The 19,380-nt window shown below is 39.3% G+C and overlaps 1 protein-coding gene across 2 annotated transcripts in view; it reads left to right on the forward strand.

Annotated features, from left to right (window-relative positions):
- The first annotated feature begins 1,202 nt into the window (after positions 1-1,202).
- Positions 1,203-19,380, forward strand: part of ARSJ (arylsulfatase family member J) — a 79,906-nt gene continuing 61,728 nt past the window's right edge. Inside the window, exon 1 of one of the 2 annotated variants that reach the window (XM_017669585.3) lies at positions 1,203-2,899. In XM_017669585.3, the coding sequence (XP_017525074.2) occupies positions 2,502-2,899 (398 nt within the window). In that variant the 5' untranslated portion in view covers positions 1,203-2,501. The remainder of the gene's footprint in view (positions 2,900-19,380) is intronic. The other variant, XM_037001195.2, reaches the window with a different exon arrangement.

Genomic DNA, 19,380 nt, shown 5'->3' on the forward strand with positions numbered 1-19,380 from the left:
GTACTATGTCCAGCATATGGTAAGTATTCCACAAATGTTAACATTATGGTTCTTTTTCTAACTTTTCTTTGAAACCTGAACTGACAATGGCCCCCTTTCTTGCACAGCAATATGGAGGCTTCTTGTGCTATGTCCTTGACTATCCCCACATGAAAATAGCTGGATTGACTTGAGAATCAACCAGTGCAAAATGTCTGTTTGCATCTTTTCCACTCAAGCACATGTTAGGCCCACAAAGCTAGGTGACCTTACCTCACAGTGTTTCTCAGTCTCCCAACACTCAGTTCATTCACCACATATTTGGTGAAGTGATTCACAGAATCACTAAGATCACGTTTCTAAGTAGGTCTCTAAAACTGTCCCTCTCCCCACAGACTAACCAGATGGCATCAGGGAAGAGAATAGATTAGGAGAAGGCTACACACCTTAGCAAAATTAACTGCATGGAGCACACTGCAAGTTTCAAAGGCATTCAGTTTCCATTTTACAAAGTTTTGCCAGAAATTAAGCAGAAGTTTAGCAGCAGGAAGGAATTAAAAATTAATGGCTAAGTGAAACCTAGATTTATGCTTTAGGTATTGGAAGAATCTGGCATTTAATTTACCAACCCATAGTAGGTGTTCAATAAATTAACTGTTGAATGAATTCTGGGAAAGAAAAACATTTCTCAATGGCTCTAGGCACTGATTGCCTTCTCTATAGGTGTTATAAATCCCTTTCCTGGCTTTGATCAGGGCTTTAAAAACCTATGATTCTGGTATAAGCAGATGTATCTTCATAATTGGGACAAACTTTTACATTGCTTTTGCTCTACATAGTTAAAAAAAAAAAAGTAATGAAGTTCCTGAAATACTAGACGATAAACTGCTGCTTCTTTACTGCAGGAGTGTAGACCTGCCTGGCGGTTCTTGAGGGTGAGAAGTGTCACTCTTCCTCCCACGTTCTTGGCCTGAGACACCCTGTGGGTAAGTCTGGGGGGCGGGGGGTGGGTAAGGAGAGGACAATTTCAGTATCTTCACGTAGGAAGAAACTAATGAAGTCAGGCTGTAAAAGCCCCAATAGGGAAAGGAAATTCAACTTAAAAACTCTGTGGTATTGACTGTTTAAAAAAAAAAAAGGAAATGAAGTTGAAAAGAGTAGGAAAAATGGGGAGCGGAGAGCATAGGGGAAAGCGACCAGTTAAGGAAAACCAGAAGAGGAAGGAAGGAGAGTGCGCTACACGGCGTGTTTCTCCCGCGTTTGCTCTCTTGCCTCCTCCAGAAGCTGGGAGAAGTTTGCAAGCGCCGCGGTCGGGATGGGCGAGACGGCTCGTCCTTCACAGACCCACGGAGACAAGCGCCCCCTTCACCCGATTCGCGCCGCCACTGTTTTCCCGCTGTCTGGATGACGGAGCGCAGCCGGCGAGCCCCAGGGCACCAGCAGCCCGGCGGATACCCCGGGATCCCGCAGGGCCCGAGCAGCGCCCGGTTCTCCCATCCGCAAAGCCTCTCCTCCCTCCGTCCTCTTCCCGGAAAGGAAAAAGAAAAGCTGGCACCTCTAAACCGGCCTTACCCCTCCCCGCCTTCCTTGGGGGGCTAAAGCAGAAAGTACCGTTCTGTGATTCACTGGAGAGAAAAGAGGGAGGAGGCAGCCAAGAACTCCGAGTGCCAAAACTAAGTAAGTTAGCTGACAGAACGCACGCAGCTCGCAGCGCCTCCGCCGGTGCACCGACTCTGCAGACACCAAGTGGGATCGGCGTGGAGGGGCCGGCCTGCAGGGTCCCCGCTGCGGTCTCCACGCACTCCAGCTGCGGGAGGAGTCTGCCCGAAGTTCCTGAAGAGAAAGGGTGGTTAGCGGTGGAGGGAGATCAGCGAAAGAATTTTTTTTTTTCTCACTTCGCCGCCTAGTGAGTGTCGGGAAGATTGGCAAACGCCCCGGAGAGGACTGGGAGAAACAGCCCTGGAAAAGTGGAAGAAAGTAATCAGGAAGCCGGCCCTTTCCGGGCTGGGCTTTATCTGCCCAGGGAAGAGCCAGACGCGGCGGTTCAGCTTGCCAGGGCTTCCCAGGTGAGGGGACTGCGGACGCCCTGCTGACCCCACCGCCGTCCGCGCGCGCGCCCTGTACAGCCTTGCACCTCAACGTCCAGCGCGCTCTGGCCACGAAAAGTTCCTGCCCGAGGTGATTCTCCATGCCTTACTACATTTTTTTTTTCTCCCGATAACTTCTGGGTGGAGACATTAACTTTTTTGTGTGGAATCTGTTCAGGGAAGCGAGGAGGGAAAAGAAAAAGTGAAATTTAATGGAGAGAAGCGACTCCTTGTTTTCCCCACGTCCCATCCGCTAAGCCATCACTTTCCGAAGATGAAACTTGTTGGTTGTGGTGACAGCTAACAGGAACGCAGGCTTTCCAAGTGGAGACGCTCCCCGCCCGTTCTGCCTACCCCTTCTACGTGCATGTGCGCGCTGGCGGCGACGAGGGGTGCGTGGTTCTCCGCGTGGAGTCTCAGCTGGGACAGGAGTGAATGGCCCCCACGGTCTGCGCGGGGCCTCCGCCTCCGCCGTCTCCGCAGGCCTGGGTCTGGCCGGGAAAAATGCTAGCCATGGGGGCGCTAGCAGGCCTCTGGGTCCTCAGCCTCCTTACCTACGGTTACCTGTCCTGGGGCCAGGGCTTGGAGGAAGAGGAGGAAGGGGCCTTGCGAGCTCAAGCTGGAGAGAGACCTGAGCCCAGCACAGCTGCCACCTCCCAGCCCCATCTCATTTTCATTTTAGCGGATGATCAGGGATTTAGAGATGTGGGTTATCACGGATCGGAAATAAAGACTCCCACTCTTGACAGGCTCGCTGCCGAAGGAGTTAAACTGGAGAACTACTATGTCCAGCCTATTTGCACACCGTCCAGGAGTCAGTTTATTACTGGAAAGTAAGTGTTACTGCTTCATATATTTATTCCTTGGGACAATTTTAAGCATTTGATTAAGATCCAGCTCCTAATCTGAGGGAGTAACAGAAAATATGGGGAATGAATGATGAATGAATGAATGAAATATGGTAATGAGTTATGGTTCTAAAACAGAAGCCCTGTTAATAATCTTGAAAATCTAGTGCCTAGTCTAGTCCCCTTTTGCTTACTCTCGGAGCCTGATGTGAAGTGCCTTCCGAGTTTTTAAATGAGATCAGGACTTGTAAACTCTCATTACCAACCAAACTATCTCCAGAAGTGACTTCTTTTTCCAAATCTATTTTGGCTTTTGAGCATGCTCAGATTTTGTTTCAGCTGTCACAGTAGAACTCGTTGTGGTTTCACAGTAGAAATCACTGATAAGAAAGGCCAAAAATGTTCTGCAACTCTTAGTTCGTTCTTAAATCTACAACTGAATCACCGAAGCCACAGATCATCACATAGAAGGGGTCAAGGAAACAAATGAAAGGCAATGTAAAATGTGGCCAGTGTACACTACTGGATCTTTGATGGGCAGTTTTCTCTCACTGAAGACTCACAAAGGCCAAATGTAATTACCAAGGCAGTTCTCAAAATGCAAGGAAATTCAGCGGTGAATGCTCAAAGGGAGTCAGACTTTATCTGGAGTTTTCTGCTTCTGACATGTCTGGGGATTTTCTGCTTAACTCTAAAACAAAATCAGATTATTTAAATGCTTAAGTAAAATGCTTTTAATATCTTCACTTTTTAGGAATAGCTAAGTCTTTTACTTAAGGTGTTCACTCATTTTCACATTTTTACTCTATCCTATCAGAATACAGGTTACTGTAACTGATTTGGATTTACAAATTCAGCCTGTGAAACAGAGAGTTTCTAGGAGATCCAGGGGTCAAGCTTCCACAGGACAGAGGTAGAAAAGAAGCCTTAGTGACTTCAGTGTATGTGTCATGTGATTTCAGTTTCAGGGAACCCTTGCTTCAGAGGAGTTGTTCTTGGAATTGGATTCTATATGAGTAGCCAGTATCCATTGGAAAAATAAAGACTGTTTTATAGGAATCTCTGTCTTGCAGAGACTTTTGCTTACAGCATGATTTCCACTGCTTAGCAAACTGTCAGAACTTAGCATCTCTGCCAGAAAAGGGAAAAAATAATCCCATCCTTTCCTCTCTTGAAAGAAAGAAGAAAAAAAAATCTCATGGTACTTCAGAGGCATTTTAAAGGTTAATTGTGGCATCAGAAAGTCAAGGACATTTGATATTTATAAAGGAGCAGATTGTCGGCTGTTAAAATAAGTCCATCTGCAGGCCTGGAGGTCAAGTTCTTCATGTCTAATCCAAACCACTCTAATATTTGGCTTTGGAATAAGTATGTCATGAGGCGCACTAAACCTCTTCAGCTAATTTATAGAATTTAGATTTACTCAGATAGCCAATGGTAGATAAAAAGTACATTACTGAATTATATGAGGTTTTCACAATAAAGCATAGGTTAAAGGCTTTTCACCAAACAAGAACATTTAGTTCCTAAACGTCTTGCATTGGTAAAATATCAGGCTTTTATTTTTAAATCTCTGTGTTTACTAAAGGACATGAAACAGAAATAAAGCTGGAAATAATTCCTAATTTTTCTAGTTTGTCAAAGGTGGACTCTCCTGTTCTTACAATACAACCAAAAATCTAATGAGACTTATTCTCCTATTAAAATTTTCTATTCAGGGCAACAAGTTGTGTAAGTGTTTTATAGACAAAAAGTTCAAATAGCTACTGTGATTTCATTTAAATTTTTATTCACTTGCAGTTCTTTTAGACAAATTGCTGAAACTTTCCTTTAAATGAACACAGATGTATGAAAGAAAGTGGAAGTCTAGTTCTAGGCCTAATATTAATAATGCAAAGCCCAAAGAATATGATCATTTGTCCTCTGCATGAACACATGAGCACATGTCTATGCTTACTGGGTCCTCCAAACTAAAAAAAAATAGGACTGAGTTATTTTAAGGGAAAAAATAATTTATGTGAAATATGAGAGGATTCAAATAGTATCTTCACATTTATAAAGAATCAAATGATCGAAGCTTAAGTTACTTTTGCTACTATTAACAAAGCAGCCCTCCCTTTATATTTTGCTGGAATCAAAATATAAAAATCTATCCACTTATGCTGCACAAATCTATAACAAATTTCAGATTCCTTTAATAATTTACATCATACTGGTCTGGCAATATTAATTGTCAGTCAGCCTGTCAGTAAGCAATCATTGTATGCAGATCCCACTATTGGAGCTCTGAGGAACAAACTAAGAAGTAAGCCTTCTAATCTCTGGACAGTGGCTCTCAAATTTGAGTACACAAAAACAATCACTCAAATGTTGCTTAAAATACAAATTTTCAGGCCCAACCAGCAATTTTGCTTTACCATGTTTGAGGTTGAGCTCAGAAATCAATAGTGACTGAACAAGCATGTCAGGTAATTTTGATGTTAAATATTAATGCAAATTTTGACTGTTAGCATCCCCTGAGTAGTTACTGTGTTCCAGGACAGTGCATTTTTATCTCATTTAATCTTTACATCAAATATATGAGACAGTTTCTGTGGTTATCCCCAGTTTATGCAGATGTAGAAACAGATTCCAAAAGAGGTGGTGACGCAGGGGTTCTGTATGCAGGACTTTGAGAAATAGCACTCCATGTATACTCAAAGTTGGCCTAATAAGATAAAGGTTGATTGAGAAAGTGGCTGCCTACATTTGATTTCTTTCAAAATAATTTTCTCATCTTTCTTTGTTGTTTTTACAGTTCACAAATAAAGTCATGGAGACATGACACCATTTCTTCTTAAAGAGTTTATAGTGAAAGCTTCAGAAAGAATTATAAATATGGCAAAATTTAGACATGCGTTTTCTGTACTTTAGAGTAGGAAAGATAGGCAATCTGAATTGAATTTACATCTTTGGTAATAATTTTGTTTTTACTACTTTCTTAATCATTCCCACTTGACACAACATGGTGATCACTTTTAACAAATGCAAAGGTGACTCAATAATGTGTATTTGTAATCAAATAGTTGAAAAATTCATTTCATTTTAAAATAACCCCTGCCTCTCACCAAGAGTAATCACTCTCCAAACTTCTAACACTTTAGATTAATTTTTGCCTGTTTTTGAGCTTTATATTAATGGAATTATAGAGAAGGTACTCTTTCAAGTCTGGCTTCTTTATGTTAACATTATGTTTGTAAAATTTATCCATGTTGTTGCTTGTAGGCGTAATTCATTAATTCTTATTACTGAACAGTGTTCTTCAAAACAAATATACTGCAATTTATTCATCCATTCTACTGTTGATAGACATTTGGGTTGTTTTCATTGTTGGGTCATTATGATTAGTGCTACCATAAACATATTTACATATGTATGAACACATGTATACATTTCACTTGAATATCTATCGAGAAGTGGAACTACTGGGTTATCGAGATGGTTGCTCAGTTTCTGTACATACTGCCCAACAGTTTCCCGAAGTGGTCCTTCCCATCCACACTCTCAGCAATACACCCTCTTGGCAATGTGTGGAGAGTTCTGTTTGCCTCACACTGTTGTCAACATTTGATATTGTCTTTTTTCATTTTATTTATTCTGGCTGTTAAAGCTTAAGTTTGCTTTTCCCTGGTAGCTAATGAAATTGAGCATCTTTTCATACTTTAGAGACTATTTGGATATCCCATTTTAAGAAGTATCTATTCAAGTCTTTGCCTATTTCCTTGTTGATTTTTGGTAGTTATTTCTATATTTTATTCCTTTGTCAGATATTTGTATTGCAGATGTCTTCTCCCATGCTTGCTTTTCACTCTCTTAATAGTGCTTTTTGATGAACAGAAGGTTTTAATTTTACTCCAATCTAATTAACAATCTTTTCCTTTTTATGTCTTGTTTAAGGTTTCTTTGACTAAATCAAGATGATCATTTTTTCTAAAAGTTTTATTGTTCTATTTTCATATTTAGATCTATAATACATCTGTAGTTAATCTGTTATGGTATAAGTCAGGGTTCAAGATATTTTTCCATGTGTGTATTCATTTTATCCATGCTATTTATTACTAAGATGTTACTTTCTCCACTTCACTGCAGTGTCACTTTTTCAAAAATCAGACAAATTTACATGTTTGGATCTGTCCTGGACTCTATTCCATTCCATTAGTTTGTTTGTCCATCCTTGTGCTAATACTACACCCTTAACTACTATAGTTTTATAGTATGTCTATCTGGAATGTAAGTCCTCCTTGTTCTTATTCAAAATTCCCTTAGCTATTCTTTACAAGTTCATTCATTTTAATAGGAAAGCAGGGAGAATATGAATGTACAGATGCAAAATAAATTAGAAGATTTGATTTGGGGACTATGAGTTAGTTCTCTTATGAATTACCCTACTGTCTAAGTGAAATAACAAATGGAGTCATTAGTTAAGAATGAGGATCTGGAGGTTTAAAGACAGAGATAGAAAATACTCTTCCAGGAGAGTGAGAAAGTGTATTAAGTAGGGATATGCTATAAAAGTACTGGGCAGCAGTGAGAGCCCACTTGAGATTTGTGGTCATAAATTTAAACACAGACTAGTCATCATTTGTTTGTTTTTCTTGCACCACATTCAGGTGCCTGTGGGCAGAAGTAGCGCTGTTGAAGAGGTGGTTTAACTAGATTTGGGGCTTTGCCAAATAAGTAGAGTGGGATGGTAGACTCTAAACTTGACAAGGAAAAGAAGAAGACTGTAAGGAGTTTAAATTCTCTAAAAAGTGCCAGGACCAATGGATTGACTATCTGGCTGCAGTTGAACTGAGGACATTGCAGTAAACTTGGGAAGTTGAAAAGACTGATAATGGTCATTGGAGAGTGTATGCTTGGGATCAAAATTTTACGGGTAGTTTTGGGAAATGATAGGGCAATGGGCACTAAGGTGGGATAGAAGAAAACAGCTTTGGAAGTGAAGAAGGCAAGGTGTTAGGAGGCAGGGTATTGGATAGATCACTTTGGTGGATATTGACATCATTAAGAACAATTAGAGAAGTAGGATTAAAGTGGACAGTGAGCCAGCTGCTGGAATCTGTGGTTGAGGGCCTGGCGGGGCAGGCCGGGAATCCGGTAAAGGACTCAAACAGTAAAGATAGTGAGTCCATAGTCTGTTGCCTTTCTTTTCAAAGGAGTTGGGCTTTTAAAAGGATACAGGAGGCGAAACTGTCTAGAAATGCCAGTGAGGAGTTAGGCAGACACCTGGCCCTGTCTCAGGCTCTGTGATAATTGGGGTGTGGGTAAAAGGCCAGCCCCAAGCTGAGAGGACAGTAGGGAGAGCCTGCATCAGCTGGAGCAAGAAGCTGGAGGGAATGTCCAGGGAGGAGATGATGTCACAGGGATTTTGCTAATGACAGATTTTCAGTAACTGAAGGCTACTTGGAAAGGGTTAGGCTGTTAGGATGGAAGGCCGGTTGAGTCAGAGTAGAGATTATATAGGATATAGAGACTAGAATCTGAGTGAAAGCAGATTCATGGTGAAGATACAAATAAATAGAGCAGAAAGACATGGTGGGATTTTTTTCTAGAGAATCTCTTAGGAAATAGTAAGTGTTTGGTTTTAGTTATAACCTATTTCTGGAGATCAGCTGAGTTGGGTCTCCCGACTATTCATCACCAACTCCTGCAGCCATACTGTGTAGAGCCAGGCACACAGTCAGAAGCTCTGGGGCCTCATTTGGCTCAGAAAGCTAGCATCCATGTAGGCTTCCTCTGTGGGCTGCTGTGGGCTGTAGAGGTAGAGGAACGTGTCTCCCAGGAGTTTGCAAAGTATTGTTTTTTTTTTGTAGATAATTATTTTTTATTGAAGGGTAGTTGACATACAGTATTACATTAGTTTCAGGTGTACAACACAATGATTCAACATTTATATACATGATAATTCTAGCTACCAGCTATCACCATACAAAGTCGTTAAAATATTTTGACTATATTCCTTATGCTATACATTACATCCCGGTTACTTATTTATTTTACAGTTGGAAGTCTGTGCTTTTTTTTTTCTTTTGAGAGGGCATCTCTCATATTATTGACTAAATGGTTGTTAACAAAAATAAAATTCTGTATAGGGGAGTCAATGCTCAATGAACAATCATTAATCCACCCCAAGCCTAATTTTCATCAGTCTCCAATCTTCTGAAGCATAACGAACAAGTTCTTACAAGGAGAACAAATTCTTACATAGTGAATAAGTTACATGGTGAACAGTACAAGGGCAGTCATCACAGAAACTTTCGGTTTTGATCAAGCATTATGAACTATAAACAATCAGTTCAAATATGAATACTCGTTTGATTTCTATACTTGATTTATATGGGGATACCACATTTCTCTCTGTTTTTATTATTTTTAATAAAATGCTGAAGTGATAGGTAGATGCAAGATAAAGGTAGAAAACATAGTTTAGTGTTGTAAAAGAGCAAATGTAGATGATCAGGTGTGTGCCTGTAGACTATGTGTTAATCCAAGCTAGACAAGGGCAATAAAACATCCACGGATGCAGAAGATTTCTCTCAGAACAGGTGGGGGTGAGGTTATAAGCGTCACCTCTGTTGATCCCCAATTTCTCACCTGATGGCCCCCTTGCAACTGTCTGTCTTAGGTTGTTCCTCCCTTGAGGAATCTTACCCGTCTCTGGCTAACCAGTCATCTTCCGGGGCCATACAGGGAAATGTAAAGTTGGCAAGTGAGAGAGAAGCCTTATTGTTTGAGAAGGTTAGCTTTTTACTTCTTTGCATATTTATGCCCTGTGGCTTCTATGCCCAGCATTGGTTTTGAGGTATCTTTACCACTTGGAGGAATTATGATACTCGGTAAATTCGATATGAGGCACGAATTCTATTTAAGGGTTGTAATTAGGAAGCAAGAAGAAAAGCTATAGAAGTAGCAGATGGAAGAAAACATGGGAAGATTGATTATTTCTTTGACATATCTTCTTGTAGAGTAACTTCAGCATGTATAGGTTTTAAACTACTAATTAAATTGTGCACACACATTAACATAATAGGAGTACAGTTACATAACCAAAGCAGACCTATAATTACCAGCCATCTCCAGCGAAACCAAGAAAACCAGTTAGGCACCTTAGGCATTTGTGAAAACTTATCTATGATGTGGTGGATATTGTCCAACTGAACTTGAACATTCTGAGAGAAATCAGACAAATTAAAACAACCCATTCCTGGGGACTGTTCACATCCCGTATGTTCTTTTAAGAGTAGATAGTCTGTAGTTGTAAGATTTTGGAGCGTTACAACTTGCACTTCTCCTAATTCTTGGTTGAGTTCCAACAGTACAGATCTAGTCAAATTTGTTGTTTTACTATATGCACAAGCCAACTTAGATATCTCCTTCTTCATTCCCATGGCAAGTCCAGGAACCAGAGGGATGAATGCAGCTACAGATATAGTAGCGCCTGGATCTTTGTTGAGGTTTTTTGATGTTCATCTTCTGGTATGACTCTTCCAGAGAGTACTGATGTTAGAAGTTCTTCTTCATATCGTATCTTAATTCATTTTCTGGGTGGCCAAATTAGGCTTTGATCCTCTGTATAAACACAAACAGACCCTTTGCCTACACTTTGATATGCCCTTTATACCATTGTGTAGAACTCATTGGAGGTCACCACACAGGAACAGCTTTTTTTTTTCCTTAAGAGAAAGGAATATTATCAGAAAAATGTACTTCCATAGCTGATGATCTGACACCCTTTAAAAGATCAAAATTAAGGATATGTAAACCATGCATTAATCGTTTATTTGCAGTTAGTTTTATCCTATCAGGGAGTAATCCCCCTTTTCTTTCTCTTTTTTTTGTTATCATTTATCTGCAATTACATGAAGAATATTATGTTTAGTAGGCTCTCCCCTATACCAAGTCTCTCCCACAAACCCCATTACAGTCACTGTCCATCAGCATAGCAAAATGTTATAGAATCACTACTTGTCTTCTCTGTGTTGCACAGCCCTCCCATTTCTCCCACCCCCCCATGCATGCTAATCTTAATACCCCCCTACTTCTTCCTCCCCCCTTATCCCTCCCTACCCACACATCCTCCCCAGTCCCTTTCTCTTTGGTACCTGTTAGCCCATTCTTGGGTTCTGTGATTCTGCTGCTGTTTTGTCCCTTCAGTTTTTCCTTTGTTCTTATATTCCACAGATGAGTGAAATCATTTGGTATTTCTCTTTCTCTGCTTGGCTTATTTCACTGAGCATAATACCCTCCAGCTCCATCCATGTTGCTGTAAATGGTAGGATTTGCCCTCTTCTTATGGCTGAATAATGTTCCACTGTGTATATGTACCACATCTTCTTTATCCATTCATGTACTGATGGAGACTTATGTTGCTTCCAATTCTTGGCTAATGTAAATAGTGCTGCGATAAACATAGGGGTGCATCTGTCTTTCTCAAACTTGATTGCTGCATTCTTAGGGTAAATTCCTAGGAGTGGAATTCCTGGGTCAAATGGTAAGTCTGTTTTGAGCATTTTGATGAACCTCCATACTGCTTTCCACAATGATTGAACTAATTTACATTCCCACCAGCAGTGTAGGAGGGTTCCCCTTTCTCCACAGCCTCGCCAACATTTGTTGTTGTTTGACTTTTGGATGGCAGCCATCCTTACTGGTGTGAGGTGATACTTCATTGTAGTTTTAATTTGCATTTCTCTGATAATTAGTGATGTGGAGCATCTTTTCATGTGTCTGTTGGCCATCTGTATTTCTTTTTTGGAGAACTGTCTGTTCAGTTCCTCTGCCCATTTTTTAAGTGGATTGTTTATTTTTTCTTTGTTGAGGTGGGTGAGTTCTTTATGTATTCTGGACATCAAGCCTTTATCAGATCTGTCATTTTCAAATATATTCCCCCATACTGTAGGGTTCCTTTTTGTTCTATTGATAGTGTCTTTTGCCGTACAGAAGCTTTTCAGCTTAATATAGTCCCACTTGTTCATTTTTGCTGTTGTTTTCCTTGCCTGGGAGATACGTTCAAGAAGAGGTCACTCATGTTTATGTCTAAGAGGTCTTTGCCTATGTTTTTTTTCAAGAGCTTAATGGTTTCATGACTTACATTCAGGTCTTTGATCCATTTTGAGTTTACTTTTGTATATGGGGTTAGACAATGGTCCAGTTTCATTCTCCTACATGTAGCTGTCCATATGTTGAAGAGACTGTTGTTTCCCCATTGTGTGTCCATGGCTCCTTTAACAATATTAATTGACCATATATGTTTGGGTTAATGTCTGGAGTCTCTAGTCTGTTCCACTGGTCTGTGGCTCTGTTTTTGTGCCAGTACCAAATTGTCTTGATTACTATGACTTTGTAGTAGAGCTTGAAGTTGGTGAGTGAGATCTCCCCACTTTATTCTTCCTTCTCAGGATTGCTTTGGCTATTCAGGGTCTTTGGTGTTTCCATATGAATTTTTTAAATATTTGTTCCAGTTCATTGAAGAATGTTGCTGGTAGTTTCATAAGGATTGCATCAAATCTGTATATTGCTTTGGTCAGGATGGCCATTTTGATGATATTAATTCTCCTAGCCACGACACGAGCATGGGATGAGTTTCCATTTGTTAGTGTCCCCTTTAATTTCTCTTAAGAGGGATTTGTTGTTTTCACAGTATAAGTCTTTCACTTCTTTGGTTAGGTTTATTCCTAGGTATTTTATTCTTTTTGATGCAATTGTGAATGGAGTTGTTTTCCTGATTTCTCTTTCTGTTGGTTCATTGTTAGTGTATAGGAAAGCCACAAATTTCTGTGTATTAATTTTGTATCCTGCAACTTTGCTGTATTCTGATATCAGTTCTAGTAGTTTTGGGGTGGAGTCTTTAGGGTTTTTTATGTACAGTATCATGTCATCTGCAAATAGTGACAGTTTAACCTCTTCTTTACCAATCTGGATTTCTTGTATTTTTTTGTTTTGTCTGATTGCCGTGGCTAGGACCTCCAGTACTATGTTAAATAACAGTGGGGAGAGTGGGCTTCCCTGTCTAGTTCCCCATCTCAGAGGAAAAGCTTTCAGCTTCTCGCTGTTCAATATAATGTTGACTGTGGGTTTATCATAAATGGCCTTTATTATGTTGAGGTACTTGCCCTCTATTCCCATTTTGCTGAGAGTTTTTTATCATGAATGGATGTTGAACTTTGTCAAATGCTTTTTCAGTATCTATGGAGATGATCATGTGGTTTTTGTCTTTCTTTTTGTTGATGTGGTGGATGATGTTGATGGATTTTCGAATGTTGTACCATCCTTGTATCCCTGGGATGAATCCCACTTGGTCATGGTGTACGATCCTTTTGATGTATTTTTGAATTCGGTTTGCTAATATTTTGTTGAGTATTTTTGCATCTATGTTCATCAGGGATATTGGTCTGTAGTTTTCTTTTTTGGTGGGGTCTTTGCCTGGTTTTGGTATTAGGGTGATGTTGACTTCATAGAATGAGTTTGGGAGTATCCCCTCCTCTTCTATTTTTTGGAAAACTTTTAGGAGAATGGGTATTGTATCTTCTCTATATGTCTGATAAAATTCTGAGGTAAATCCATTGGGCCCGGGGGTTTTGTTCTTTGGTAGTTTTTTGATTACCGCTTCAATTTCGTTGGTAATTGGTCTGTTTAGATTTTCTGTTTCTTTCTTGGTCAGCCCTGGAAGGTTGTATTTTTCTAGTCAGTTGTCCATTTCTCCTTGGTTTCCCACCTTGTTAACATATAGGTTTTCATAGTACTCTCTAATTATTCTTTGTATTTCTGTGGGGTCCGTCATGATTTTTCCTTTCTCGTTTCTGATTCTGTTGATTTGTGTTGACTCTCTTTTCCTCTTAATAAGTCTGGCTAGAGGCTTATCTATTTTGTTTATTTTCTCGAAGAACCAGCTCTTGGTTTCATTGATTTTTGCTATTGTTTTATTCATCTCAATTTTATTTATTTCTTCTCTGATCTTTATTATGTCCCTCCTTCTGCTGACCTTAGGCCTCATTTGTTCTTCTTTTTCCAATTTCGATAGTTGTGACATTAGACTATTCATTTGGGATTGTTCTTCCTTCTTTAAGTATGCCTGGATTGCTATATACTTTCCTCTTAAGACTGCTTTTGCTGTGTCCCACAGTAGTTGGGTCTTTGTGTTGTTGTTGTCATTTGTTTCCATATATTGCTGGATCTCCATTTTGATTTGGTCATTGATCCATTGATTATTTAGGAGTGTGTTGTTAAGCCTCCTTGTGTTTGTGAGCCTTTTTGCTTTCTTTGTACAGTTTATTTCTAGTTTTATGCCTTTGTGGTCTGAAAAGTTGGTTGGTAGGATTTCAATCTTTTGGAATTTACTGAGGCTCTTTTTGTGGCCTAGTATGTGGTCTACTCTGGAGAATGTTCCATGTGCACTTGAGAAGAATGTGTATCCTGTTGCTTTTGGATGTAAAGTTCTGTAGATGTCTATTAGGTCCATCTGTTCTAGTGTGTTACACAGTACCTCTGTGTCCTTATTTTCTGTCTGGTGGATCTGTCCTTTGGAGTGAGTGGTGTGTTGAAGTCTCCTAGAATGAATGCATTGCATTCTATTTCCTCCTTTAGTTCTGTTAGTATTTGTTTCAGATATGTTGGTGCTCCTGTATTGGGTACATATATATTTATAATGGTTTTATCTTCTTGTTGGACTGAGCCCTTTATCATTATGTAATGTCTTTCTTTGTCTTTTCATACTTTCTTTATTTTGAAGTCTGTTTTGTCTGATACCAGAATTGCAACACCTGCTTTCTTCTCTCTGTTGTTTGCATGAAATATCTTTTTCCATCCCTTGACTTTAAGTCTGTGCATGTCTTTGGGTTTGAGGTGAGTCTCTTGTAAGCAGCATATGGATGGATCTTGCTTTTTTATCCATTCTATTACTCTGTGTCTTTTGATTGGTGCATTCAGTCCATTTACATTTAGGGTGATTATTGAAATGTATGTACTTATTGCCATTGCAGGCTTTAAGTTTTTGGTTACCAAAGGTTCAGGGTTAGCTTCTTTACTATCTGACTGTCTAACTTAACTCACTTGTTGAGCTTTTATAAACATGGTCTGATGATTCTTTATTTTTCTCCCTTCTTATTCCTCCTCCTCCCTTCTTCATATGTTTGGTGTTTTGTTCTGTGCTCTTTTTAGGAGTGCTCCCATCTAGAGCAGTCCCTGTAGGATGCCCTGTAGAGGTGGTTTGTGGGAGGCAAATTCCCTCAACTTTTGCTTGTCTGGGAATTGTTTAGTCCTTCCTTCATATTTAAATGATAATCGTGCTGGATACAGTAGTCTTGGTTCGAGGCCCTTCTGTTTCATTGCAATAAGTATATCATGCCATTCTCTTCTGGCCTGTAGGGTTTCTGTTGAGAAGTCTGATGATAGCCTGATGGGTTTTCCTTCGTTTGCATTAAATTTCCAGCCACTGGGCTGTGACCTGTGTTGTTTCCGTCCAGCTGTTACGTCCCTGTCCCTTTAAGACTTTCAAAAAGCACTCGCTTTTCTTTGTCATAGGGGCATCAGCTTCGGAACCCGCTCAGAAGTCTTGCTGCCCTGTTTCCCTAGTTTCCAGCCCTCCATGCATGAACTGTGTCTGCGCTCTGGTGCGGGTGCTTAGAGCTGGGTGGTTAGCAGTCCTGGTGCAAAGTACTGTTTTTAGAGGTAAACTTATCAATTAACAGTTATCCTAGCATTGAAAGCCTGAAAAAAGCAATTGAATTCTGTCAGCCATTGTCGTTGAATGATTCCAATAAGCTAAGGGGAGTAGGGTTTGATTATTCCATGGCATAGTCCCGGGGGTGAACACACACATTCCCCTCTGCTTATATTGTAAACATCAAAGATCATGAATGCTTCCTCTTCCATCCACTTTTATCCAAGGCCTACTTTTAAGTAGTGTTCTACACACTGAGAGTACACAACAAATATCAGTTACTAAGGGTTCACTTATTACATTCATATGTATTTAGTTAATATATAAACATTTGGGAAAATGTTTATGGTTAGAAGTTTAGAAGAAACAAGAGTTTTTTTCCAAGCCTCATTTGGCTTTGAAAAATAAATATAATAACAAGGGAGAGGGTGGCTTTAAAACCTCACAGATCCATTTCAAAAAGAATGCTGAATAGATGAGACCAATTAACAAATAACTGCCTCTCCTATCTGACCATATGGATTTTTCTGGCAGTAGAGTCATGGTCAAGGAAGCAATAGGCAACTCTTGTGATCAAAGCCCCTAATTTTAAATGATTGTTCTTAAAAAGATGCCCTTTGAAGTGAATCTCTATTCAGGTAATTGTGATGTGTTTCCTGAATAGCTGTCCTGAAGAGTGGAAATTTATCCAGATGCCCAGTGTTAAGAACTTTTCGTTTCATACAAATGACTTCTCCCAGAGATCAAAGATGGGAGGACCAGAAGACGTGGAGCTTCTGCTTCTAATATGAGCTCAGTGTGAGAGCTTCTTTATTTCAAAGTTTGTTTCCATTCAGATTTTTTCCTATTGCAATATTCCAGAATTAATTTTGATGTAATCATTTTCAGTATTTTACTTTGATATCATTAGAGCTTGTTGCAGTGTTCTTTTATCATTCTAGAGATTAAATATTCCCAGTAGTGTTACCCCACAGAGACATTGATTTCCCTGTATACTGTGTTGCAAAAAAGATTTTCTTGCCTCTGATCTTTTACTTTTTTCTCTCTTCTTTAATTCAACCAACACATTTGCTTTTCTCAAACGTGACTCTCATTACATCACCACCCTCAGCAAACACCCTGTCCGGCTCCCCACTGACTATCACGAATGGGAAAAGAAATTTTTACTGAGGGCCTTCTTGTGCCAGTTGCTTGTCAAACATCCTGTCATTTGATCTTCACATCCCTGAAGGTGAAATATTTATATTATTTTGAAAAATATTTTTGAAGTATTAAACAAATGTCATTTTGTGGAGGATATATGAAAACTTTAGGGAAATTATATAAGTTGGTCATGGTCGCACAGCTTCTAGACAGCAGAGGCTACTTTTGAGCCTAAAGTTGTGTGGCTTCACCCAAATTCTTACCTCATTCTGTCTGATATGTAAATTGCAAGCACCTTAGTCCAGTTTCAAAAAACTTTTTAGCCTTATCTTCTCTATGTTCACCCTCTCTACTCCAGCAGAAAGGATGATTCACTGTTTCTAAAGCACACCTTGTTCTTGATTTTCTCCCTTCTTTTGCACATAATTTCCACCCCTTGGAATTCACACCATCTCTCTTTACCCAAATGCCAACCATTCATTAAGACTCAGCTAAAATACCACCTTCCCTTTACAGATTTCCATGATTCCTGAGCCAGAAATAATTTATCCTAATAATGACCTTTCATAATTCTTTCTATTACTGTCTTATTAGGCATGATTTCCACCTTGTTCACAGCTATTACTGAACCTATTCCCTCCTGGCTAGCATTCCAAACAGCAAGACTCTGATTTTTAATCTCCATAAATCTCACAACACCTAATTCAGTGCTTTGTACTAATAGGCACTAAGTATATATGTGAAGAATGAATGAATGTGTAGATGAACACCTTATTATTTATTCCCTCTGGCAGGCAATGCGATAGAGCCAAAATGGCATAGAATTTATAGTGAGGAAATCTGAAGTACAGTACTGCTTCAGCAAACAAATTTCTGACTGTGACCTTGAATAAGTAATTTAATCTTTCTGAGACTCCATTTTTCATCTATAGAATAGGAACAATGGTATTGTTTATCTTACCAATCATGACACTGATCAATTGAGATTACATGTAAAAATAGTTTGAAGACTTCTAAGTGCTATGTAGTTTTTAAATAAAAATCTTTTAAAATTTAGAGCTATGTCTTACTAATTTTTTAATCATATACAAACTTTAAAAAAACTATTTGTTCTTTTAAAAAGATTTTTGTGATATAGTCATACCTCTTTTCTAATTTCAATCTGTCAGTACAAAGAGTTAAACTTAAACCCCATATATTTTCATTTTAATGTATCTTTTCCGCCAAGATTTTTCAGATGACATTGTTAGTTCCAAGATATCCAGGAAGGTGATCAGGGGTATAACTGTTAAAGTCCCTGCCTTTGGAGATTGTGTGTGGTGTTGCTTGGCATGTTGTCGTCCTGCTTGGCAGAATCTGCTGGAACCCCGCTAAGCCTGTGACAAGCGAATGCAAATGTATGTTTAAACAGTGATATTAAGAGTACAACACAAAATGAAAAGAGTTGGAAATGAGATGACAGAAGGCCAATGATTAATTTCTTCAAATTCCTTCAATCCACAATAATTTTAAAACATTTTATTGAATATCATTAAGATGATCTTACTCAGTTTCAAATGCCAGCTCACCCCAGGAACTACCACTCAGTACGTATGCAATAAATAGTGTTGAATTAAGACATTATTCTTGGCTCCATGGGGATTGGAATTTCATGTGCTCTGTGACCACTATTTCACTAACCTCCTTAATGGTTATATTGCCTGCTGCATCTGAATCTACCACTGAGTGGCATCTGAGTGAAATCTCTACAACACAGTTGAAATCATTTCACTCCCCTGCTTAAAATCTTTTAGAAGCTGCCATTACCTATAGGCTAAAGCCCAATTCCTAACCATGTATAAGGGCCTTCAAAATCCACAGAGCAATAGAATTCTTAGAAGTCAAAGGGATGTTACATAATTTTTTCCAACCCTTTCATTTATAACAATGAATGAGACAAGATCTTTCCAAAGACCACAGGGAATCAATAAACACATGTCTTTGTGATAACACCAGCACCAATCTACCAACCACCTGGGCCTGGTGGAAGACAAGGCAGAAAAGAATCACCAGGTCATTGTCCCCTACTGAGGAAAACATTGACATGCTTTTTTCAGTGCTTGGTTATTCCCTGGCTCAGCAGAGAGGGTAAGGGAACTGCACCTGGATGACAAACAAGCTGAGGAAACTGACTAGGCCCACTGGGAGCACTGGATTGTTCCACACACAGTGGCTGGTGTCATAAGCATGTTTTAGCAGCATTCAATGTCCAGCAGGGTCCAACCAGCAGGTGGACGTAGCAGCAGGAACTTAGAAACTTGAGTAGCAACTAAAACTGATTAAATTAAATTCATGACCAAGAATCCAAAGTAGGCACTCAAAAATCACACCCAGCAATTTTTTTTACTTCCTCTAGTTTGTGCCCTGTTCTTCACAACTACCCTTTCAAAAATTCTCCTCCCCTCAAACTGCCAATATCCTCTCACCAGCTCATTACCTTATTTCAAATTCCACTGAAGGAACAGAAGCAATAGTGAATAAGCTATAATGTAATATTGATGTATTCTATAAATGATGTAAAATTTTAAGATTTTTATTGAATTTGTAATTTATTAGAAATTTATAAAAATATTTGCCAAATTCTTTG

Source organism: Manis javanica, chromosome 5 (genome assembly GCF_040802235.1).
Source record: "Manis javanica isolate MJ-LG chromosome 5, MJ_LKY, whole genome shotgun sequence".
NCBI lineage: Eukaryota > Metazoa > Chordata > Mammalia > Pholidota > Manidae > Manis > Manis javanica.